The sequence below is a fragment of the Chroicocephalus ridibundus genome, chromosome 3, assembly GCF_963924245.1.
Source record: "Chroicocephalus ridibundus chromosome 3, bChrRid1.1, whole genome shotgun sequence".
NCBI lineage: Eukaryota > Metazoa > Chordata > Aves > Charadriiformes > Laridae > Chroicocephalus > Chroicocephalus ridibundus.
The window spans coordinates 73136051-73161755 of NC_086286.1; the positions used below are offsets into that span (position 1 = coordinate 73136051).

The window sequence follows — 25705 nt, forward strand, 5'->3', positions numbered from 1 at the left end:
TGGCCGACAACGCTGAGACCGCCAAAAAAAAAGGTCCTTCTGTAAAGGAGAACCGGGAGAGCCGAACAGCCCCGGTCCGGCAAAGCAGGCCGCTTCGCGCCCGAGCGCCGCAGGGGCTGCCGGCCTCCCGCCCTTCCCGCTGCCCAGGGAAGCCCGCGGCGGGGGAGAGCTCTGGCGGGGGCTCGGAGCCAGCGAAGGCGGAGAACCCCCTCCTCGGGGCCGGATTGGGACAGCAAGAGCAGCTTCTCCGCCCGGGCAGAGGCAGCAGGCGGCGGGCTGAGGCGGCCCGGCCTTCCCGCCTCCCGTCGGCCTCTCGCGATGTTGCTAAGGGCCCTCCGAGAGCCGGCAGCGGGCGCCGCCGGTTGCTAAGGGCCGCCGCTCGGGGAGACGCGCGGCCGCCGCGACGGGGAGGGCGGCCGCCGCCTCAAGGTGATTCCGCCGGCCCGGGGGGGGGTGCTGGGCTCGGTGCGGGGCGGGGGCAGAGAGCCGGCGAGGGCCGCGCACCGCGACACCCCTCTCCGCAACCCGCGGGGCCCGGCCGGCCTCTCCCAGAGCCTGGGAGTGCGGTGCCCGGGGCCGGGGTGCGACTCGGAGGCCTCCCTGGGGCGGGGAGTGTGGGGAAGACCGGGGCGGGCAATCGCAGCCGGGGGCGAGCGCGTCCAAGGTGCCCTAGCAAAGGCCTTTAGTGCTTTTAGCGATAGCGTGAGGGAAAGACTTGGTCAGGTTTAGCCTCTTCTCCTGAGGCTTTTAAAAAGGCAGACTGCTTCCTTGCTGCCAAAAACTGATACGCAGTTGCATGATTTAGATTAGATATAGGGAAGAAATTCTTTACTGTGAGGGTGGTGAGGCACTGGAACAGATTGCCCAGGGAAGTTGTGGATGCCCCATCCCTGGAAGTGTTCAAGGCCAGGCTGGATGGGGCTTTGAGCAGCCTGGTCGAGTGGGAGGTGTCCCTGCCCATGGCAGGGGGTTGGAACTTTAAGGTTGGATCTTTAAGGTCTCTTACAATCCAAACCATTCTATGACTGATGATAAAAACTGAGAGAATAGGAATTCTCATACTACTCGTATTTCTGTTAACTCCTCTTATTGGTTTGTTGCTAAAATTACGACTTTTTTTTTTGTTGTTGTTCAAAGCCTTGCTTAAGGAAAGGCTTGTGTGAGAATAAATGCTGGCTGCAGCAGGCCATGCTCAAATCATCCTGTGGGTTTTGGGGCAGGCCTTGCAGTTGCAGGACAGTGCTGGGAAAATGAATTTCAGCTTGAAAAGGCTGCACAGACTGGGGTTGGGGTAAGGTTTTTTTTAGGGAGAAAACTATCATTTAAATTTTGCCTGGAAAACTGAGTGGGGGATATGCCTGCTGAGGGAAAAAAAAAAAGGCACAACAAACCACAAACCTTTACAAATTAGTTTTAAGATAAGTATCTCTGTTAGTGATTACATAAATCAAATAAGACTTTTCAAAGCAAACTGGAGAGGAAACTGCCATATTCTCATGATTTCTCTTTGTGAATAATTGGAGTGGGGCTTTGTACTGGTTGTCGGCCAGTATCCAACTTACACTTTTAAAAATATCTGGTTATACCAAAATACTGAGTGAAGTCTTTTGCAGGGGATTAGGATATTATCCAATGTTAAGGTCAAAATATCAGACTTACGAGAGTGGTTTATATAGATCTAAAAATGCATTGACTTTGATTAAATATCTTGAGACTCTATAAGGAAGAGGAATGTAAATCAGGGAGTTAAGATTATCACAAAGGATTTGTGGGGGGTTTTTTTGTGTGTTTTGTTTTTATTTTAATGCTATTTTTGGTAAGATGATTGAGTTAATGTTGAATTATGTTTGATCGAAGTAAAACGTTCAGCAATTAACCACAGAGAACTGCTAAGTCAAGGTTAACTGTTACCTTTCATAAAGAGTAACTCTTCCAGGTGGTGCTATTTGGCTTTGATTTTTTTGTTAGTGAATAATGCTTAAGTTTGAAGAAGTGATTTATTATATTGTCTCTTCCAAGTGTGCATATTGTTTATTCACAGGTGCTTAGAGAATCTTTGTTTCACTTTTTTTTTTTTAAATAAAAACAAAGTCAAAGGCCTCTAAATCATTCTTCCTCAAAGAGTCTAGAAATATACAAGCTAGAACTGCCACCAGGGGTTGGAAGTATTCCTTGGCATATAAAGAACTTTAAGCCATGAATTTAGGTTAATTTATTAATCAAGATAGAAATGGAGCTTTTGTGGTTTTTTGCAACCCTTGAAAATTAAACTGATAAGATGCTGTCGTCTGGACTTGGCAGATGTTTCCAGTTTCTCACTGCTGCTGTTCCTCTCAGTTTTTCCCAGTAGCTGTAGGGTTAAAGTGACAGGACTCTGTCATGTCACTGCTGTTGATTACCTTATGCAGGAAAATTAAACAGTTCTGATAATTCCACCTCGCTCTTGCAAAAGCTGCCAGAACCTTTGATTATGGGCACAGCAACAGCTCTGAGTAGAGGGATCCAAAAGTCATAACTGGGTAGTAATAGTGGATGAGAAGCATCTGAGAGACTTGTAGAGGTTTCTCATCAAAATACAGTCGTTACATCTGTAAAACCACCTTTTTTTTTAAATTATAATGTAGTCTTGTGCCTATTTGATGGGCAAGTCCTCAAGTAACTATGAACAGGAATGTTCAGGCTTTCCTTAATGCAATATCTCATTTAAGAATATTGTACTAAGATAACAGGAGGTTTATTAAAACAGATTTGACTATTTTGTTTCCATTTTGTCTGAAGATAAGCTCTGTTAAATAGCTGTCTGTGATGTGTCTATTGATAAAAAATCTCATGTTGTTGATAACAGGAAAAAAAGGGACATTTTAAGGGATTTGTGCTTTTCTTATCATCTCGAGGGGAGGAAAAAACCCCAAAACTATAAGAGCTTGTTATTCTTATATTTGCTTTGTACAGATGTCTCACTTTACAAGTGAAGATGAAGCTCTGTTACAGTCTATGCTTAGACAGTTGCTGCAGAGTGTGAAGGAAAAAATCACTGGAGCCCCATCAGTAGAATGCGCAGAAGAGATTCTCTTGCATTTGGAGGAAACAGATGAGAATTTTCACAAGTAAAAATATTTTTATTATTTTTAATATTTTAAAGGAGTTGAAATGTGTTGAACTATATTATTCCTGCGAAATGTTTGCAATTTATATTGCTGTGTGAATATGTATGTATTTGTATATATAGAGATATTCCTGTCACTAATCAGCTCTCAAAAGATGCTAATTTAGAGAATAAAATTAATTTTGCCATTTTTTCTGGGTTTTTTTTGGTTGTTTTTTTAAATTTTTGTTAATATATTTTTACTGTAATAGTCATTGATCAGGTGTTTGTGAGAAAGGAACTTAGAAAACTGCCTAATTTAGCCAACTCTGATGCATTTGTACATGTAATGTACTAAATGCACATGCAAACAGAAGCTAGAAGTCCTCACTGAAGGCTCTCATGCATTTTTTTTTGATACCTGCTAGACAATATAATTTTGTTTTTCAAAATAAGGTAAATTTTCCAAAGGCTGCTTGGCTTACATATTTGATTGTTCTGTCTGTTTTATATTACTGAGCCCTCGTATAACTCATCAGGTAGTCATTCTTTTGTGTTTTGAATGAAGCAGAAAGATATCCCCATCACATTTTTGTTAAATCAGACTTGGCAGTGTGACCTCGCTTACATGCGATCTAGATTTCTGGAGCCCACGATCGTCTTTGCATTCCATGGTATTCTAACTTGTTTGGTTTTTTGCTACATGGGAGATTTTTAGTATGCATTTATGACAAGTCAAGAGAATATCAAGCTGAAATTACCTTGAAGATGTTCTAATAAGGACCAGAGTTCTGTGACCTGACTTCTTCTGAGAGCTGGTTCCCTGACAGTTTTTTCAGAAGTGACACTATCTACATTCTCTTAAATTTGTCTACTTTTTGGTATTGCTTTGTCAGTGGTAGAAGTTAGGTAAAAGTAAATAAATGAAGCAGAACTAATGTTTATCTAAAATTTCTCTATAATTTTAAAACTTTCATGCTTTTGTATCTTTGAAGATGCTAACTGCTTTAATTTTAGGTAACTTTTAATTTGTTTTACAAATTGTATCAGGTAACACTTTTGTTGGCAGTCTTGCAAATTTTGAGCACCAGGTTACTGGGTGACAAGCACGAGAGTAAAAAAGTTGGTTATAAACATATCAAAGTTGAAAATTACATGCAATTTAGAAAGAAAAATATTTATGTAAAGGAAGATATACACAGTAAAAAAACACAAACAACCAAAACAACCTGTGAAATTACTGTTGTCAGTATTTCTTCTTAGGATTTATTAGAATACCCAGGATGAGGGAGTAAAACCTGCAACTGGTGGAAACGATGCATACATGGCTTTCCCCTTTAGAACAGTGAAACCATGACATCCATTAGTCTTTCTGGTATGTTAAAAAATTGGTGATCCTAAAGATACTTTCTTTTCATGAGAATAGTTTTAACTTGCATTTAGTGGAAAAACAAATGATGCTTTAAATGCAGAATGTTAGTGTTAATCTCTGGTGGTGGAATATTTCTGGGGGTATTCTAGTCTAGGTTGGTTTTCATGGAAGGTCAGAGAGGTCATATAGCGATTTATTAGTGAGACCATTAAGAGACTTTCTCCTTGACCCTTACCCCATCCATCCAGACTGCAAGCTTCTTTATTAGTAGTGAGTGCTTTTGGATTGTCCAGTATGCTAGTTCAGCTCAGAATGTTGATCAGCACTGTTTCTGCCTCACGGTTATTTTGCCTCAGTAATTTTATCAGATTTTGAGGCCTTACTTTATCCTTTGTTCCCACTTTGATGTAGAAGAGACAGAAGCATGGGATCCTCAGAAACCTAATAAAATAGAAAATTGAATCAAGTTCAAAATTTAGGCGCAATAGTAGAAATCAGAATTTTTAACTAAAACTTTTTAGCGTGTTTTCTGTTTTATTTTTTCCTTAAATTAGAGTCCTAGAGGTTTGGTTTTGTATTTTTTTTTTAACACTCCCCCGTTCCCTCCCTTCACCCTGGTGCTTCCTTTGTAAGCCCAGCAATATCAATCTGACTTGATTCTGCGTGTGAAGGAGTAGTTCTATCATTGCTGAAATGCTTACTTGTTACAAAACATTTTTAAGGTGGAAGAATGATGCAGAAGATCAAGGCTAGGACATCCATCAGACATAAATGTAGTGGCATGAATAATGATGGGATTGCCATGTTTTTCAGAGTAAAGCAGTCACTGCAAAAATGTATAGCCTGGAAATGTCACTGTCATAAAACAAATGGGAGAAAGTTTTATGAAAGCTTTCATTCAGTGGAGAGGCATGTGCAATTTCATTGTTGCAGAAGTAAAAAGCCAGTCTTCAAGACAAAGGAAAATGCAAATAAACATGTTTGCATCTTTCTTGAGATTTATTTCTGTTACTTTCACTGAGAGCAAAAGCAATGTAGGAACAGAAATAAGACTGTTATACCTGATGGAACTTGAGGTTGTCAGTCTAGTGAGGACGTATGTATCTTGATGCAAGACACAATTTTCTGTGCTTTTTTTTAATGTATCTTGAATGCAGTCTGATTTTTATTTATTTATTTATTTATTAATATCCAGGAAGGGCAAAACCTGCAGCCTGTTGTAACAGTTGCTTTTATTTACATTTGCATTTTATAGCTTTGGACTCTGTACCGATGTGGTGAACTGACTTTTTAATTTGAATTTTTTTCACAAAGTAGTTGCACATCTGCATTTGATATAAAGAAAATATAATGATGCATCTGCTGTTTATGAATGATTACTTTTTTGTGTGTTTGTTTGCCTTGTCCTTTGTAAAAATCTGAAGACTAACCAAAAAAATGTTTGTATGTTCTGAGAACTACCTTTTTAGCAATTTCTATAGCTAATACAGAGTCTGAGGACCCAGCGAGAGTCTTTTGTTTGAAATCCCCCTCTGATTATTCTTTTGTTTAAACAAGTTTCTGTGAGTATCTAATAATAAGAGCACAAAGTACCAGTCTCCTTCTGTTATGTACATGTAATCACAGACAGCTAGTTTGTCAGTTTGACTGAGTGCTATCTTCTGCATACTGTCATGACACATAGACTTTCATAAGCCTTAGATGTGCTTATATGCTAGAATTTATAAATTATTTTCTTTTTTTTTCTCATTTTGTATGTGTATTGCATAAATAATAATACTAGATGGCTACACCATAACACAGTGCTATGTTCAGAATGCTCCAAATAATGTTTCTTTTGGAATTCTAAATTTGAGATTTCTTGATATTCTATGATTTTTGTCTACAAAACATTAACCATTTGTCTGAGTAGATTTTTACATTCAGAAGAAGCACAAAAGGAAATAAGAAATATTTCTAAATTATAAACAATACCAATATTTGGTATTGTTTCTTCTTGGAATATGCTGATAATGACTATATTGAAGAAAATAAAACTTTACTGTGTTTTTTTACGCCGTTGAAATTTATTTCTCTGCAAGTCATAAGCTCTTACCTTAAAGTAACAGGTCTGCTGGGAGAGAAGATAGCAAATGTTAATATAATGATGAAAATATTTGATGGTGAGCTCAAGGCAATCTGTTACATTTTAATTTTGTGTATTTGTTTCAGCTATGAGTTTGTGAAATACCTTAGGCAATATATAAATAATACTGTGGGATCTGTGATTGAAGAAGAAACAGAAAAATGTACTTCTGCTCAAAATCAGGGGGAAGTATCTGGCTATGACACGCTTGTCCAACATGTTACTAAGAAGACACGTGAATCAAAAGAGTAAGTATATACATGTAATTCATGCTTTCGTTTCTTCTTGGTCTTTATCTTCCTTTCTGCTTTCCAGAACTTGTTCAGCAAAAATAAATTCTGAACCATTGGGTAACAAAAGTAATTCTTTGATTTCAAAAATCAGTGCTAAGCGATTCATATATTCCCACCTTACATTGCAATTTGTCATGCTTTGTCTCACTCTGGAATTAAGATAATGAACTATTGCATAAAAAGATCTGTAGCAAATCTATGAAGTTTTTGATTTATCTAGGACTGGAGTTGGGCAGGGGCAAGATTTGCGAGAAGAATCACTACTTCATACTATTTCACTAGCTACAAATTCAGTTGTAATATGGAAGCTGGCATAAAGGAAAAAGTTGGTATTGTCAGGTATTAAAGTTTGATAATTTCCTTAGATATAAATGGAGAGTCTGCATGACAATGTTGTTTTCTAAAAAAACCATAACAAAATATAAATTAGAATACATCTGTATTTTTTTTAAGATTGCTTCCTTGGGATCTGTCCAGGTGTTTAGCATGTTTAGTCAGGTCTGCTTTCATTGACTAGTTTAAAAATTGAAATTTGAGTTGTCTTGCTTTGTATTTTAGTGTATATGCCGAGATAACTTCTGCAGTGAAGTCTGTATAATGTAGAATTGGTATGTGGACTAACTGTGTATAATTATCCAAGATTTTTTGACTCAGACTGTCAGATGGCCAGAAATCAGTAGGTTGCAAAAATGCATATTGCAGGGTCTATGGTCCGGATTAGTTGGCTTTGAATACCGTATTTAGTAAAGAAGCCTTAAATAGAAAAAACTCTGTGAGTACCAGTTAAATTATTTTCTTAGTCATCTCTTCCATACTACCTTTATTCACCTTCCTATGAACATTAAAATAACTTTTCCTTGGAATACAGAGGCTGCTGGCTCTCTTACTGAATTTTCACGCTTTGGTTTTCAGATTTACATAGGCGGATAATTGCCATGATTCTTTAAAGCAGTGGTCAGTGGATATACAGCTGCTGTTTCCAGAAAATACATAAAACCTCAAAAGTTTAGTCTATGCATCACATTGGTTTTGGAATTCCTGTACAGAATCTCACTACATCATAATCCTTAAAGCAGTTCTAAAAGTATTGTTTCTTTAATTAAAACAGACCGTATACTTTTGTCATCATATTGAATCAGGTCTTTGCGTTTCTATTTTTAATTGTCATAGAGAGCCACGATGAGGGCTTTACTGAATTTGAACCATTACAGTGTGAAAACAATGAAACTAAAGTGAGCACCTGAAATGGTGAATGTTGAAAAAGGAAAAACAACCAACCCACCCTTTGCTATTTTAGCCTCAGTGGTCATTTTTATGTGTTGCAGAGGAAGAGAACAAAAAAGGCAATTTTTGACTCTCATATATTTTAGCCACTAAAATGATTTTATACACAACTTCAGCTGAACTGTTTTTTTTCCACTCATTTTTATTGCACAATGTTAATTTTATCTCATTCTCTCTTTTTACTGGAACTAGCATTTTACTGTGATGCCTATTGTTTAGTATGTGTCCTCAGTAAGAAGGGAATTAAATATAGTGTATGTTTCTGTTCTAGAAGATTTTATTTTCTGTTTATTTTCAAAAGGTTTCTTATCTAGAAGTACAGAGAAATATGTTTTATAAATTACGCTTTTATAGGGTCCTTTTCTTGTCACCTGTCTGCAAGCATTCTGAACTCTGATCGAGCATTAGTTGGGTCTCACTGTGATGGTCTTCCTGTCATTTCAGGGTCCTTCAAGGTTCCAGTTTTGTTCATTGCAATTACTCATTTTCTGTTGTAGGTAGTATGCGTAAAGGTATTTATGGAGAAAAATGTCTTACAGAATCAATAACTCCTTAGTGATACATGCTGTATTTTCATAGTATAGTCATTTATGTTAGAAAGCAGTTCTTAAGCAACTACTCTTGGCTTTTATTTTCACCTAGAAAATAGATGTTTGGATTACTGTTTTTCAAATTATGCTGTTTGTGTATTTGTGTTCCGAGGATCAGGACCTTAGGGTTTTTGTGCTTGTTTAAGTTGGTAGAAGAAGCTCCAATGAACTAAATATGCCTGTATCTTATATTTCTAATTTGAGAAGTAGGAGGATATTAAAGCACAATATAGTAATTTATATATTTGGTGACTGCCTTAAAGTAAAAAATAATTTGAAATATAATATCAACATTTTACAATAAGAAGGTTTTTTGAAGCATCTTTTATTTTGTGTTGCTTCCTTGTGGATATTATTATTCAATTTATGTAACTTAGAAAAACCCTGGTTTTGCTGAAAGAAAATTGGTTTGTGTGCATGACCTGTACTCAAGATCTTTAATCATGATGATGTGTTTCTTCTATTGGTTCTGCTCGAGGCTTATAGCAGAAGAAAAACTGGATGTTGAACATGAGTAAACATAAACAGTAACAAGGGTGAGAACTGGCCTGTTTTCTCAGGGACAGGTTCTCCCCCTTGGGGATTCACATTGTTCGTTCTTAAGAACTTCCCAGAACAGGATCGTTAGTGATATTACACTGAATGCTTTTAGAAGGGCAAAAAGGAATTTTATTATACATTTCAAATAAAGTTATCTGAAACTTATAAAGTACATACATGTTTTGTTGCTCAGTTTGGATTTGCATTTGTTTTTCATTCATCTCTGTAAATTCAGTGAGTTCAGGTCTAAGTAGCATTATGCCGTATTCAGTTATTCACGATTTGGTGAACTTTTTTCAATCAGTGATTTTTATGCTCTTTAATATTAAAATCATCTTTACTTTGAAGATACAGGGAAATGATGCATGCCTTGAAGAATGTCATGATGGTTGTGGTAGAATCCTTGATTAACAAGTTTGAAGAAGATCGGATGCATAATAAGGAGGTGGATAGCAAAACGAAGAAAGAACGTCAGAGTGGCTATTATACAGACAACTGTTCTGACAGTGACTCCTCGTTCAACCAAGTACAATGTGTTTTCTCTCTCTGTTATGAAATAATCATGTTACTGCAAAATTTTTAAGTTTCTGTCAGTGGAAATTGAGAAGCAGGCTTGAAAGAGATTGATCAACCTTTCTATCTTTGATATATCCTAAGATGAATTAATTATCTTTCTTTCACTCTGAGGTAGTAAGCTTATACTAGCTAGCTTATGCTAGCTGTCTAACCTTTAGACAGCATATGCTAGATGAGATGAATCTGATGCCCATATGCTCTGAAGTACCTATGCAAGTACTGCATAGAAAAAGATAAAATAATGGTAAAAGCAATATATCATCTAACTTTTTGTGATTTTACTTTATGAGCCAAGTAACGTGCAGTTCATTTCCAGACTACTGCACTATGCTGTATTACTTACTGAATGAATTATTATAAAGGATTTTATGAAGATACAGGAATCTTTTAAGTAAACCAAAGCAAAATATGTAACAAGACTTTTGTTGCTGTAAATTTAACTTTGGGCAAACGGCAGAAAATATACAGAATGTTGACTTTCATGTTAAATTAGTATAAATGTTAAAGTCCTAATTATTAAAAATAATTTAGATATCAGAAAGACTGATGATTTTAATCTTCTGCTATTTTGTTTAATAAAATACTCAAATTATCATTTTATAATGTCTATTACAGAGTTATACGTTCATGAGTCAAGAACAGTTGCAGCTGCTTGTAGAAAGGCTTGACCCTATTCAGCCTAAGGAAGTAAGTTTCAAAGAAGAAATAAAATGTTAATACAAATGAATGCTTAAGGCATATTAGAAAACAGACTCTATGTACATAAGAGTTCATATGTACCCAAGTGTGATCTTGTCTTTGTTGGTTCATAGATCATGGCTTCAGTGCAGCAAGTGCACTGCAGTGCAGTGTTTCATTGTTCATAACCATCTGGTTCAAGAGCTAGTGTTGCAACACGTATCTTTTTTTTTTTTTTTGTTAGGAATTTATGTGCTATAGATGGGCATTTTTAGTTTGGAAAAGGTTCTGTGAGAAATAAAGTTATTGAAGGTAATTTTCCTGTAAAAGTGCCCCTTTGCCCATCTCGGTAACTTCCGTGTCGTCCTTTTGCGTTGCCCGTGTCAGAAGAGAGAGATGCTTATTCGCCAACAAGCTGCTGCCAGATGGAATATACAAAGTCCAGGTTAGGCTTGCCTTCCTGTCAGCGGCAGTGATAATTTGAGTCTCTTAACCACCAATCAGCACCAGCTGCTGATATTTTTGAAGCTTGGAGAAACATCATTTTTAGAGCGCTGTCTCAGTAAGATTTGTTTGGGGCTGTCTGGCGGTTGAGAAAGGCATGGTAGATGGGAGCAGGTATAAACATTGCGATCGAGTTTTCTTAGAAGACTGGGTAAAAAGTCTGATGCTATTAAATATTGTTAAAATTTCCTATAGTTAGTTTCAGTAACGTGAAATAAATTACTAGAGATTACAGTTGTCTACAAATAGAACAAAACCAAGATTATTGAAATTATTGAAATTATTGAGATTATAATGCTGATGAAAATTCAGCGGTAAAACGTAGCGTCTAGTAATTCTGTTTCCTCTTTCCCTTATGGACTTTTTAGAGGCACATTTGTAGCATTTGGTGATAGTTTCCTGTATTCCCTGATAAGAAAATATTAGATTACAAGCAGGAAGTAGAACATAATCCTTGCATCCAGTATTGAAAACCTATGCATAAAATGGTTTTGTTGTTTCTTCAAATATGTTTGGGTTTTTTTCTTAGTGATGTAGACGCTTGTCTAAATCACCACAAAAATATAGCAGAAGATAAGTCTTCTGGAATTCCTTATCTGTTCTACAGTCAGGTCCTGTTCCTTCCTTCCTCCAAGTGTTATTGTAAATTACGTATTTGAGAGGGCACTGTGAAAAGATTTGTGGTGTTTATCTTTTTGTCCACTTCAGGTTCGCCAAGAAGCAGTGGAAACACTGTGCTTTGCCCCTCCCTCTGATATACTGAACTCTGAGAGTTGGCCAAATCTGCGTAAGCATCTAACAATGTCTCTGTCAGATCCTGATGGAACATTCAGTGTAAGCTAATGTTCTTTATTTAGTTATTAGATGTGTAGCCTTAGTAAAGAGTACTGAAGAGGAATAAGAAGTTACATATATATTATGAGTGGTCCAATAGGCTCCCAAGACGTTTTATTATTTGTGCATATATCAGATAAACTCTTTTTGAAGTAAAAGAACTATATAATTCCAATAGGTCTTGATTTAAAGGATTATAACAGGATTTCAATAGGATTTTTAGAGACTGGAGTACTCATTTACATATCTTTTAATAGGAATGAGAGGTTTGAATGTCTTTTAGCAAACAGATGTAGAAAAAATAATTTACAAGACTCTTCTATAAAACATGTCATGTTAATATCTCCTATTTAAATCAGATATATGCTCCATGATGTTGAGAAAATGATACATAGTAATCCTGTATGAGGTTTAATAAGACCAAGTGCCGGGTCCTGCATTTCGGTCACAACAACCCCAAGCAACACTACAGGCTTGGGGAAGAGTGGCTGGAGAGCTGCGCGGCAGAAAAGGACCTGGGGGTGCTGGTGGACGGCCAGCTTAACATGAGCCAGCAGTGTGCCCAGATGGCCAAGAAGGCCAACAGCATTCTGGCTTGTGTCAGGAATAGCGTGGCCAGCAGGAGTAGGGAAGTGATGGTGCCTCAGTACTCGGCACTGGTGAGGCCTCACCTCGAGTGCTGTGTTCAGTTCTGGGCCCCTCTGTACAAGAGGGACATTGAAGTGCGGGAGCGTGTCCAGAGGAGAGCTACCAGGCTGGTGAGGGGTCTGGAGACCAGGTCATATGAGGAGAGGCTGAGGGAGCTGGGCATGTTTAGCTTGGAGAAGAGGAGGCTGAGGGGAGACCTCATTGCCCTCTACAGCTACCTGAAAGGAGGTTGTAGAGAGGTGGGTGTTGGCCTCTTCTCCCAGGTGAATAATGCCAGGACCAGAGGAAATGGTCTGAAGTTGCGGCAGGGGAGGTTTAGGTTAGATATTAGGAAGAATTACTTTACTGAAAGAGTGGTCAGGCACTGGAACAGCCTGCCCAGGGAGGTGGTCGAGTCACCATCCCTAGAGGTGTTTAAGAAGCATCTAGATTTGGCACTTCAGGGCATGATCTGAAGGGCAGAGATTGTAGTGTGTGTGTTTGTGGTTGGACTCAATGATCTTGAAGGTCCTTTCCAACCATGAAAATTCTATGATTCTATGATTACACAGGCACTAATGAGGAGAAAAATGCTTAAATTGCTTTTACATTATTTATTATGCCAATTAAGTCTTTTTTTTTCTTTTTCTTTGAATTTTAAAGTGATTATCAAATGAATAGGAAAGTTGCTAAAACTTTTTGCTGTCATAAATATGACAGTTGCTGTCATGTATTTCTCTTTTAGCTTAGAAGGTCTACAGTTTCTTTTAAAACAGTACTAGTTACAAGTCATTGGTACATTTAAAAACATAAAAACATTAATGTTAATGGAAAAGTACAGTAATATTTCCTCATCTGCTTCTTTGTATCTCAGTGAGGTGCTGTCAGTTAAAATATTCAAGTAAAATTTCCTTTCAACTGTAGGTTTCTGAGGTCCCAAGCTGTATATTTTTAAATGTGCTTCGCATCTGTAGAGATATCTGAGCAATATGTAATATTATGAATAATGCCACTACATATTGATTATTGTGCAATAATAATAGACAGTTACATGACTATTTAATACATTTGTTGCTTTTTCTCCCTTAGGAGAAAATTCTTAGATTCTATGCAAAAACCTTTTCTTCTTCTCCATTTAATATGACAAGAGAAGTTTATACAAGTTTAGGTATGTGCATTTAATTACATGAGTCATGTACTTCCTGAAAATCAATTAACTTATATAATGAAGCTGTATAATACAGTCTGTTTTGCCATTATTGTCAAGGAGGTGAGGTTTTTTTTTTCTTTTTTCCTTCTTTTTTAGCAAGACACTTGGAGTTGTACTTTCTTTCTGGAGAATATTCTCTTCGTATTTCAGCTGGTCTGGATGTATCTAACACAGACATAAATCGTTTACTTAAAAAGGTATAAATGAAGTTTCCGTGCTTTTTTTGTCATTACTGAAACATCGTGCATTATTTATTTTTTTGATTTTAATAATTATGTTTTCAGGTCCGCCTTTTAAATGAGTACCAAAAGGAAGCTCCCTCTTCCTGGATTCGTCATCCAGAAAAGTATGTCACATTCAAAAACCTGTCACTGCTTCTTAATTTAATGATTTTTGACATATAATTAGATGCATATAATTTTAGCAAAAAGTTGATTACAGGATGCGCAGATGACTGGTCAGTGATAAGGCGTGGAAACATAAATAGAGGGTGGGAAAAGTGGAATAGGGAAGTTGCATAGGAGTAGTCATGGGTCATATTAAGCTGCTTGCTTAGCTTTTGAAGTGTTTAAGTGCTTTTTAACAAAAATAATTTGGATGTTTTACAAAGTAACAAGTGTAATAAAATATGTAATAATGAGGAGAATATGCATGTATGTTGTTATTAGTTTTATTCATGCTAATGTAAAGAATTAATATCCTTACAAGATCAAGTTAAAAGATAATGTTGATATTTATGATTTATCTGAACAATGAGGTTTTACCAGAAATTTGTTTCTGAGTATTGCTGGTGGAAAGATTTAAGTGATTTTTGTTTTCTGTTCATTTTTTCCTTTTTGTGTCATAAGGTACATGGAAGAAGTAGTGGAGAGTACCTTGTCACTTTTGTCAGTAAAACACGAGTCTAGTCCTGCTGTCTCTCCAGATTTTTTGAGTCCAGTCTACTTCTTGGCTCTGCTAGATATCAAAGCAGTGTGGTTTAAAAAGTGGACGGTAAGCAAAAAAACCTCAACCCAACAACCCGTAACTTGTTCATGTCTGAGAGGTATTTTGAAAAGTTTGATTTATGGCTATTATTATCACAGACCTATTGTGACCTGATAACAACCTATAACGAGTACTGTAATTGAGGAAGTCTGGCAGTTTTTTTAGGCATTTATGTCCTTTGCCCTTTAACACTACTCTCTCCTTCCGTTTCTATTCAGTAACTAGTTTTCATAAAATTTCTGAGAACTTACTGCACTTTGGGACTTCAGTGCCTTTTTTATAATTGACTGACAGCTATCAGAAGATGCAGATATTTTTCTGGAAGAAATGACGAGCATGAAAGTGCAGTTATATATATGATATGCTGCACAAAACTGGCTAACCTCCAGTGGACATTAGAGCTTTTTGCAGCCTACCACGTATAAACTTATAATTTAAAATTTACATGGAAATGTCAGAACACGGCGTAACATTTCATCATAGTTATTGTTTTTCTGTTTATTGCGTGTTCTGCCACACATTTTTCTAATGACATAATTTTTTTGGTCATCTTAAACGTAGTGCAAACAGAAGCCTCAATTGACTATTTTATTGGTTTACACAAGCTGGAGTTCAATACATTGGACATGTACTGTGGGAGTGTCCCTAATAGAACAGAATCAGGGATAATTTCTACTTGTTAATTAAAAAATAAAACTTGTATGTTTAAAGTTGACATTAGGTCTTCTTTGTCATTTTAGCATGCATATTACAGCAGAACAGTGGTGCTTAGGCTTTTGGAAAAGAAATATAAATCTTTGGTAAGTATTTCCCAAGGCAAATTTACTTGGAACCTGGTTTTGCTTTGCACATTGTGGTTTAAGCAACTTTTTTTCCTTTTTTCCCTTTTCTCAGATCTGTTCCGTGTTGTTTAGCTACATGAGCTGTTTTGATTTTTTTTTTTTTTAAATTTCTGTTTGGTTAAATGAATCATTGTTAAATGCAGAGAAGGGTATGTGGCCAGCTCTGAATAAGGGGAAATTTGGATGTTTTATAGCAGGCGTTTAATTAGTATTATTATTTATTAATTCCTTATGTTGCATTCATATTTAGAACTATTTCTGACAATGTATAAAAATAGCAGATGGTGCATGAAAAAAATATCATAAAAACTCTATGCTGAATTTGGATTTTTTGGTGGAGACTAAAAAGCCACTGTTGTGTTCTTGAAGTTGTGATATGAAACATTAAGGATTCAAAGTGTCAGCAAAATAAATCAAACTGGGAAAACATCTCTGGTAATGTAGGTATTAATGCTATCACATATTCTGTATGGGCAGGTCCCTTTACTGGAATGAAAGTTTCATTGTTTTCAGTAAGACCAATATAGATGTGAGATCCATTCATATAGACAGAACTTTGTCTACGGTTTCTAAAATCTTGTAATACAAATGAAATATAAGGTAAAATATATGTGACTGATAAAACTTTAAGATGGGAGACAAGGATACAGACAACTATAAGAGGTGTTTGTCTTGTTTATCTGTATGCATAGAACAGAGCATAGAATAAAGCATGTCCCATGCAACAAAAAGTTTATAATAGGAAGTCCATGAGCAGGGTAGTCTGATCTAATTTATTAGTATAAAGTAAACATCTGATTTAGTTGGTTTTTTTATTATGTATGTCTGTATATTTTACTTACACTTGTGAATAAATCTTAGCTGCTCGAAACTGTAATAAATGTAAATGTACCTCTGTTCATATGCTGTATTCGTGATTCATTTCTAAATCCATGCTGATAAACTTTTACATACGTTGATTAGATGATGTGCTATGATAATGATACAACACTTCTGCAAATAACAGTAATAGCACTGACAGCACCTAACAACCAAACTCACAGTTTAGTAAGTATATGCAAGACAAAAGTTTTTCATGTGTAGAAAGTGAAAATCTTCCATAGTAATGACAATATGGCAGTCAATCACAGATTGCCATTGATTTCTCAAAATACTTGTATGTTCTCAGTACTCTTTTTCATAGATTATCTTAATGCTTATAGAGCTGGTAGTGTGATTATGTAATAATACTGGCAATGTGTTTTAATTGTAAAATTTTGCCTTCTGTTGATTAACCCATACAAAGCACTGAAATGTGAGGTAATTGCAATGAAGTGGATACTTAGGTTCTTGTGTTGAAGGACGGTACTTGGATACCAAAGAGAATGACTTTATTGTAAAATACCAGGTATTTTATTACTTTGTGCTTTTTTCCCCACAGATTAATGCAGCTGTCCAGCAATGTCTTGATTATTTTGAATTTTGCAAGGCAGCAGTTAATAAAAATTCCGGAGTCAGTGATTTCTCCCAGCAGCATTGTAGTGAGTATCTTTGCATGTCTTGCACTATGTGCATGTACCTCCACTTTGTCTAGGTCTTTGAGCACACTACCACAAGAGGAAGACATTCTATCTGTTCTTTTTCTTCACAAAATATTGTATGTCTGTCTTTTGAGAGAGCACGAATAGCAGTGGTTAGTTACTTAAGCTGTCTGTCTTTATATACAAAATGATCCATGTACATTGCAGATATTAGCGTACTATAGAGTAAACTAAAAGAGTCAAGTTCTAATTTTTTGGTTTTATTTTTAAAGGTGATAAGCAGAACTTTTCTTACACTGGACCAGAATTGCAGTATGTCTGTTTTGTTCATTCACTGTGCCTTTTAGGAAGATTGTTGATCTATAAGCAAGGCCGAAATCTCTTTCCGGTGCAGCTGAAAAATAAAAAAGGTAAGGGAAGGGCTGAAGAAAATGGAACCTGTTGAGCAACATTTTATCCATACTTGATATATGATTCCACTGCAATATTGTGGACACTATATTCTGTTCAGCATTTCTGTGCCTGGAAGCCTTTCTAAAAAGATGGTATAGGTAATTTTGAGCATCAACACAGTTTTAAAATCTTTGATGGATGTGCACTTTTATCCTTACGTTTGATGCATTAATTTCACGTTGAAGGAGATTTGGATCAGTGTGTAGGTGATTCAGTCTTTCTACGTATGAGTAATATCTTTTGTCAAACCAATTGATATAATTGATTGGAAGAGACACGTGTGCAGGGACCAAAACTATTTTTCAGGTATGAAACAAAATCAGTATTTTCAAGCTAATTGCAAATTGAAAAAAATTGCTCTTAGCTTAACCTATTAATGTAATTAAGGTAAAACAATGGTAGAGGAAAAGGTTGTTACCTGTGAAACAGAGGTGTTGATAAGGATGGAAGATAGGAGATGGAGAAGCCCTTGGACATACAGAAAACTCTACATATGGTGATACGTTGTGCAGGGTTGGCAAATGCAAGTGTGTGAGAACAGTTGTAGTATTCCATTATGTTAATATCTGTATTAATTCAATGTATTATTCAAAACATTCCTGGATACTAATTCTGTGACTTGTTTTTTGAAGATATTTTGCCCCTCTGGTTTGAGGATCAGGACTTAATAGATACAATGTAGAGCAGTTGTGGGGAACAAACATAAACTAATCGAGTGCTTTCGTCATTTATGGATTATCTGTATAACACTATTCAGGCAGTGATCCATTGGTGATGGTTGCTTTTTTTCCCTCTCCTACAAAAGTAACAATCTCACCATCTGTCTTAATAGTGTCCTCAGCTTCATAGATAGCAACCCTTTCCTCACAAATGGATTTATTAACATAATTAGATTAAACTTGGAGCAATAGTTCCCAGCCTGCATTTAGCTACATGTTTCTCGTTTTTGTTTCAGACCTGAGGAAGAGTTGTCTGACAGCTTGTCTCTTTTTCCAGTTGTTTAACTTAATCTAATAGCAAGGTAATGCTTTTTCCTACAGCCACGTATATTCAGCATTCTCAAACTTTGGCTGCCATTTGTTTCAATGGAAGACCTGGTAAAATTGACATTGGCTAAATTGGGAGCAAGATCAAGCCTTATAAGTTGATCATGAAATACCTTGGTAGAGTCCCAGGGACATGCATGTCCTTTGTGTTATGAGTTGTACATACCTTGATTTCCTCAATAAAGCAAAGCATTGTTTATGTATATTTACAAAATCCATTTTTTATTTGTAAAATTAAAGTTGCACTTAAATTTGCAGCCTACTTTACTCCTCCTTTTTTTTTTTTTTTGTTAATAGATAGTGTATCCATCACTGATCTGTTGGTATTATTTACCCAGCTTATTTATTACTCTCCACGTTACCCAAAGACAGCTTTGACAATGCATACAGGTAAATGTGTGGCTTTAATGTACGATAATTATGATGCAGCATGTGGAAACTTCTCTTGCAATTTTTAATTTGTGTCTATTATTTGTGCAGATTTTTCTTTTCCCTTACACGTTTATCTTCTAACCTGGTTAAATCAGTGCTTAACAAAATTATAATTCAGAAGCATCTACATAAACCATATAGATATGTTTCCAAGTTAAAATATAAACAAATACTTCTTGTGTTCACCAGACAGTTATTCTCCAGCAAGTCTTGTTATGGAGATTCTGCAAGTTTTTTGTGATCAAACAGGATGTGCTGCTGAATGTTTATACAAGGATGCAGTGATAGATGCCCTCCTTCATCCTGTTCAAAGTTTACTGAGTGGCACAGAGGTTTGTAGTAATCTTCCAAATAATTTTTAAATCTATAGAGTATTATCATTTTTCTGTATTTTCTATGTAGATTTATTTAGTCACATGCTAACTTCTGTGGTATTTTCTACTTTACCTGTTATAGCATGCCTTAAATAGTGTAGGCTGTCATTATGTTTGGTCTGACAAACTTGGATTTCTTAAAATCTTGTGAACAGTAGCAAAAATTGTTCTGTAGTGAGACCATTCCCTTGAGAAAATCATATTGCTTAATTTTTTTTATTCCAATGTTTTTGTGTGTCTTTGGGATATTTCTTCTTCTTATTTGCTCTACCTGGTATTTAAAAGGCAATTTACTTTTATTCCTTTTTAAATTCAGCTGGCAACTTGAAGTTAAGTATTCTCAATAATTATTATAGGTAAAATATGTAATTCTTCGTGGAAAATTATTATTTTCTGAATTGGTGAAAGGAATAGTTTGTGGGGGATATTGTGGTTTTTTCGTTGTTTGGTTTTTTTTAAACATTTCTATAAAAGTTGTAGAAAATCTTGGAAACATTATCTGCCTTGGAAGTCTAGTTATAGTTTCAGCCTATTCTGTAGTTTTTGTTTTGAATGAGATGACTTAATTGATGTAGGTGACTGTATGTCTCAAGACAGACAGGCTGAAATGCCCATGGAGGAGCCTGAACTGTCTTACATAAAGAAACTTTGAGAGAAATTAACGTCTGAGAAGTTTTGAATTTACTTCTTGAGACTCATGCTTGCAAAGACAGTCTGGGTTCCTAAGTTAAATACCTCATCTACATTTTTAAAGTCGAATTTTGTCTTACATTTGAGTCAGTATACTTATGATTATTTTTTCAGTGCGGTTTGTTTATTTTTCAGAAAAGACACTTCATATTAATTACTGAAAATATTTTTACTGATACAAGAATATTCCAGTGCTATTTCAAAAGTGCAAACAATCAATTTCCAAGTAAATATTTTAGTGTATTTCTGTAAAACTTAAAACCATAGTCCTGCAAAAACTTGATCATGTCTTGATCATGTCAATAATTTAGCTCTTCTGTGGGTATCTGTGCTGAGTACAGCAGCATTACTTATACATTTTTAAAGCTATCTATGGATGCTTTTGCAAGATTAACACTTTAAGTTGTCTTGTTTTTACTGGACATTGTAAAAATTTAGTGCAAATTTTTTCAAGTACAAAAATGACTGAGCCTGCATATGCTCTGAGCACTGATGGTCAAATTTAAAAACAGTACAAAGGCAATCATTGATTTGTTGATTGATTTGTTGTGTAATCCCCCAGGCAATCTCTATGGTCACATGCTATTCTAAAGCATATAAAACTGTCTGTCTTTGTTATTATACATTAGTAGTTAAAACAGAATGTTTAACGGTTCTTCCTTTTTTTTTTTTTGTTTTGCTTGTTTCTGCCATGCTTAGCTGTCTCTCATAGGTAGTTGAACTCTTAACAAACTGTAAACCCTCCTGTGACTTAGTAACTGGTCTGTTTAAAAAAACAGGTCATATTCAGGCGTATTTAATGCAGAGTAGCTGTAGTAAGTTGGTTATGTGTCGTGAATCTGGAATATGTTGCATTTGTTCTAACAAAGGTGCAAATTGTTTTGTATTGCATCTGGCAAACAATAGCTAGGAAAAGTAGGCCAAATCAGAGACACGCTCTTCCCCTTTTACAGGAATTTGGACTGGTTTTTCTTCCAAACCAAATCATTGGCACTTCTTAGATACCCAGGAATCCTAATGCTGGACTCTAATACTGGACCATGCCTATCTCGGAAGGCTATGGCCACGCACACATCTTTCTTCAGCTGGGCTTGTGGGGTGGGCAGCACTGGAGCTGCATATGGGTCTCCTTGGTTGTATAGTGGTCTTAATGAGGAAACACAATGCTGTTATTTTACATTTGAGCTCTGAATTCACTTGGGTAAGTGCAATCCTTACTTGCCTTTTAAGCAGAGTAGTGTTGTGTATCTGTAGTAGAGAGAAGAGGAGAAACTCGGTGGTGATAAGCAGGAGTTGTCAGTTTGTGGGCAGCAGTATTGACCTTTTGGGCTTTGTAGCCTCTGAAGCATAGCTGGTGCAGAACTTTACATTCACATTTTAAAGAAGCGAAGTACCATGTTTTGGGAGTTTTTTGGTGTTGCACAGGGAAAGCAAAATAATAGCGTTCTGGAAGAAACAGTGACAGCACAGTATGTTTCTTTCTTAGAATCCCGAACAATGATACACAGTAACCTAAAAATAAAAGGTTAGGGAGATTTTTAACCCTCTGTATCACTGAACGTTTTAACCAAAAAACCCAAAGTTGATATAGTATTTTTCTCTTGGTTATTTTGACCACCGTCACCTTAAATTCCTTAAAGTAGGAAGACTGTTTATTTTCCTCTGAGCACTATATGAAATACAGAGCTACCAGTAAGAGAAGAATCAGGAGCTGGATTACATAGCATTTTAAAAATAATTTGTTTTGTGAGTCCAGCCATCCTTGCTGAATAACAGGAGAGTGGAAAAGATTTAAGCAGTGGACTTCAACATCAGGAGAGTGGTGCTTTATTCCCCATTCTGACATACTAGATATTTAGCAAGTGTTACTACAAAGAGTAGTCGCCTCTAGCTCATCTCACTTTTGACTGCACTCTGTCACACTGGGTGTGGGTACGGTGAAGCTACTAAAGAGGACTTCTCACTTTGAAAACTGTCCTTCTTCTTTGTAAGTACATTTGTGTATAAATCCTGGGAATTTGGAGTGTTTCTCAGTCCCTGGATGAGAACGTATGCTTTGATTGTCTCATAACCAAATTACCGAGGCATATGGACAGGAAGAGAGTTTTGGTGAGCACCTTTAGGACACTGCATAAGTCCTGCAGAATTACAGCTGCTGTCTGCCGTCAGGCCCTCGGCACATCTTCCCATTACTTCCCCTCCCCTGGACTTGGTAGCCTGGGCTCAGGACCAGCATAGGTAATAGCGTGGGTGTCCAGCCTTGCAGACAGCTGTTTGAGAAAGCGCTACTAGGAAGCCTAAGCAGAGATCTCCCCAGCGATGACTCAGCTAGTAAGCTTCAGCGTGGACTCACTCTGCCTTCCACTCAGGAGTGTTTCTTAAGCTGAGATTTTGGTCCTCATCCCCCACCTGTACTATGTTGTAGCAGCATGGAAGCCTAGTGTCCCATTGGTCTGAACCCTGACCCACAGACATGACTTCTTCGCTTGCTTTGCCTTGGACCTGCTTTGTCACTACAGATCCAATTGCATGGTGATCATTGGGCTGTGTCTGACCCTGGTTACTGTGTCTGGAGCTGACCCTGACTCACTGACTCTGCGTCCTGGCTTAACCTTGGACCTCCCTCATCACTGTGGAGGGGATCTGGACTGTTGGGTGAACCTAGTTATTATGACTGGACCTCATCTGCTCACCTTGCTTGGGGATGGTGGGGCTGCCTGCCCATCCAATGGCAAGCCACTGCTTCTGCCTACCTCGTTATCACACTCAGTTCCTGGCTTGTCTCTTGCAGAGCATCCTGCCCTTGCTGGTCTCTCACAGGTTCTTCAGGGAATACCCATGTTCTGCTTGTCTACTAGTGGAATATTGACTTCACTTATTAATGAGCAATGGCCAATTTAGCATTAATTCTGGCAATGCATTCATTAGTGATGGTACCAGACCAAACAGTCTGAATCCCAGTGTTAAATGTTCAAATCTGCTTGATTACAGCCTAGTTGTGCCTATACCATGCTCTGAAGTAAATAAAGAATTGGCAGATGACTTTTGCTTTGCTCCAGTGGGGCAGACTTTCCTCATGATTTCAAAGCCATTTGGACTTACCACAGCCTAGAAATGAGGTGAACACCAAAGATCTTCTTTGGAACTAGAATCCCATTTCTAACCAAAGAGTTGCCAATGCATATGAGCAGTGAGTGAGTTAGCATGTTTGTCACCTTGATTCAGGTATTGCTCTTATACCCCTAGATCAAGAGCCCTTCCACATTCATGGTGGAGAAAAAGGAGTTTAGGAACTCTGTATCTATGCAGTCATTGAACTTCTGCCGTAATCATTAAAGTGACAATTACTGCCATTTATGATGATGGTGTTTGAACATAGGCTGTTTACTTATTTTGTTTAAGCCATTAAGCAATCATCAGAGAGGTGACCTTCAGGGTCTGTGTATATCAGCCAGACTTGAATAAACAGCTTTCACAAAAGCATTGAATCGAAAGCTTTTTTTTTTTTTCCCTGTCTTCCAAATAGGTGTATATAAATTGTCTTGAAACCACTTTAATTGAAGTAGCTGATATTTTGGCAAGAATTGCAGCTGTAGAAGATGGTCTTTCTCTTCTTCTTTATGGAGAAAATGAAAAAACAGCCAGAGAAGACAGGTAAGAGTGCATTAATGAATAGCTTTAGTGAGTACTTTAATGAATTACGTTAGTCTTATGAGACTCACTTTCTGTTTTTTCATTTATGCGTAACGTGATATGTTTTGCTTATGTTTGGAGTGAAATATCTGATTATCAAGTAAAGTAGTAAGTGTTGTAGAGAATGTATTAGGGAGACATTTATGGGTATAAACCAGGTGAAATAGCAATTTAAAGAAATACTTTTATTAAGGGAGATTTCCATGGTTTACTTGTTTTTCTTACTCGTGTGAGAGCTTTCTTTTCTCTGAATGTAGTTCCGTTATATTCATAGTGCTGCTGTTCAGGCCAGAGGCCTCTCTTCTCTGCTTTTTGTTTGTTTATTTTTAGAATAAACATTAAAAATCAACCTAATTTGTTGAAAGAATAAATTTAATGTAGCATTCACTTTTCAATACATCTAGTAGAGACAGATCTTGTATCAGAAGCTGACATTTGTAACACTGTACTTAACTTAGGATCTGTGTGATCCTATGGTATTATATTGTTAGTTGATGCTAAAACTCAAAACAGGGCAGTAAAATTAAGACTAGCCTTTAAAAATATCTAAGCTGCAGGTCATGAAAATGTATGTCTTCTAAGCTGAGGAGCCTTGGAAGTTGCATATCTTTTTAAGGGCGGTTGGAAGTAGACGACAATGTTTTGGAGAAAGAGTTGTCCTTTGTGTTGCAAGCCTGGAAGACTTCAAAAGGAGATCTCGGATAGGAAAATGGAAGGACAAGGACTAATTTTTGCCTTGTAGTGATATCCTTAACACTCATTAAGCAGAAGCTGAAATGATTTTCTTGTTACTATTCCTAACTGGACTTTTATAAAACAGTCTGTCTAGTTCATGGCTCTGTGGGCTGGATAGAAGACAATGGGTGCATTTTTGCTTTATGTATACCTGTAGCCCAAGCCAAATCACTTGCTGTACATTTCATTTCTTCTGACTGGTGTTACAAGTTATAATATAGTTGGTCCCTCCATAATGGGTCACAGTTTCTTTCCACAGTTTCTTTTCCCTAGAAAAATTTAAATAAATGTAGTCAGAGGATTTGTTTCAAGGCTTATTGATGACTACAAACCAACATTTTAAAACTGTTATTTTATTTCTAGTCCTGCAGCTGTTCATGTAATTATTCAGTTTACAAAGAAACTTCTTCATGACGACATTTCTCTTTTATCTGGATCTGAGATTTTGCCAGTTGTTAAAGGAGCTTTCATTTTTGTATGTCGTCAGATGTACAGAACTTGTGAAGGCCTGCAGATGCTAATTCCTTATGGCTTGCATGAATCTATTGGAGAGGCCTGGAAAAAGGTAAATCTTTTTTTTTGGATTGGGAAGATTGGAAAAAAGCTTACTGTAGAGGTTCAGTTTATGTAATAGTTGTTCTTTGCTTCAGGTTGCTTATATTTAAGTAGTGAGATAATGCTTGGAATTGTTCTAAAAATTAATTAAATAAAAGTTCTATGTTTCAACTTTTCCTTCTGTATGTGAATATAACAGAAGCTTAGTTTCAGTCTTCTGTCCCTTAAGGTTAAACCAGGAACTGTGAAGATGCATTGATAGACCTATGATTCATAGATCAACTCCTTTCTAAATATTATCCTTGATGCTAGAGGTCACCTGATGTCTTGATAGCCAGTGTCCATTACAGATCTGGTGGTCACTCTTGGCTTGGGATATTTTGAAAGGAAAAACTCATGAGATGTAGTCTTAGTAATTTTTAGGCTAAACTAGTTAGTTTTGGTGGGAGATATGGAGGAAAAAAAAAGGAGATTCCAAATACTTGACTTAAATAGATGCTATTGAAAGATTCTCAAGGGACCATAATGAGCAGTGCCAGACAGGAGTTCTTGTCCTACCTATGTACTTGGATATCTCATGGAGTGTAGAAGTTGTACAAAACTTCCATTTGATGGCTAGTCTAAAGCTTTTACTGCATGAAGGAGCTTGGCTCCAACAGT

At 36.7% G+C, this 25705-nt stretch overlaps 1 protein-coding gene across 4 annotated transcripts in view; it reads left to right on the top strand.

Annotated features, from left to right (window-relative positions):
* The first annotated feature begins 267 nt into the window (after positions 1–267).
* The window catches only part of TBC1D32 (TBC1 domain family member 32), an 86970-nt gene continuing 61532 nt past the window's right edge, over positions 268–25705 (top strand). For 2 of the 4 annotated variants that reach the window (XM_063329698.1, XM_063329700.1), the window contains exons 1-17: positions 268–429; positions 2953–3107; positions 6669–6830; positions 9638–9815; positions 10481–10552; positions 11756–11881; positions 13598–13676; positions 13815–13915; positions 14003–14064; positions 14567–14711; positions 15446–15505; positions 16968–17067; positions 17340–17477; positions 18864–18956; positions 19188–19330; positions 23589–23716; positions 24854–25055. In XM_063329698.1, the coding sequence (XP_063185768.1) occupies positions 2953–3107; positions 6669–6830; positions 9638–9815; positions 10481–10552; positions 11756–11881; positions 13598–13676; positions 13815–13915; positions 14003–14064; positions 14567–14711; positions 15446–15505; positions 16968–17067; positions 17340–17477; positions 18864–18956; positions 19188–19330; positions 23589–23716; positions 24854–25055 (1944 nt within the window). In that variant the 5' untranslated portion in view covers positions 268–429. Of the gene's footprint in view, positions 430–2952; positions 3108–4335; positions 4461–6668; positions 6831–9637; positions 9816–10480; positions 10553–11755; positions 11882–13597; positions 13677–13814; positions 13916–14002; positions 14065–14566; positions 14712–15445; positions 15506–16967; positions 17068–17339; positions 17478–18863; positions 18957–19187; positions 19331–23588; positions 23717–24853; positions 25056–25705 lie in introns of those variants that run through there. The other 2 variants (XM_063329702.1, XM_063329701.1) reach the window with 2 other exon arrangements.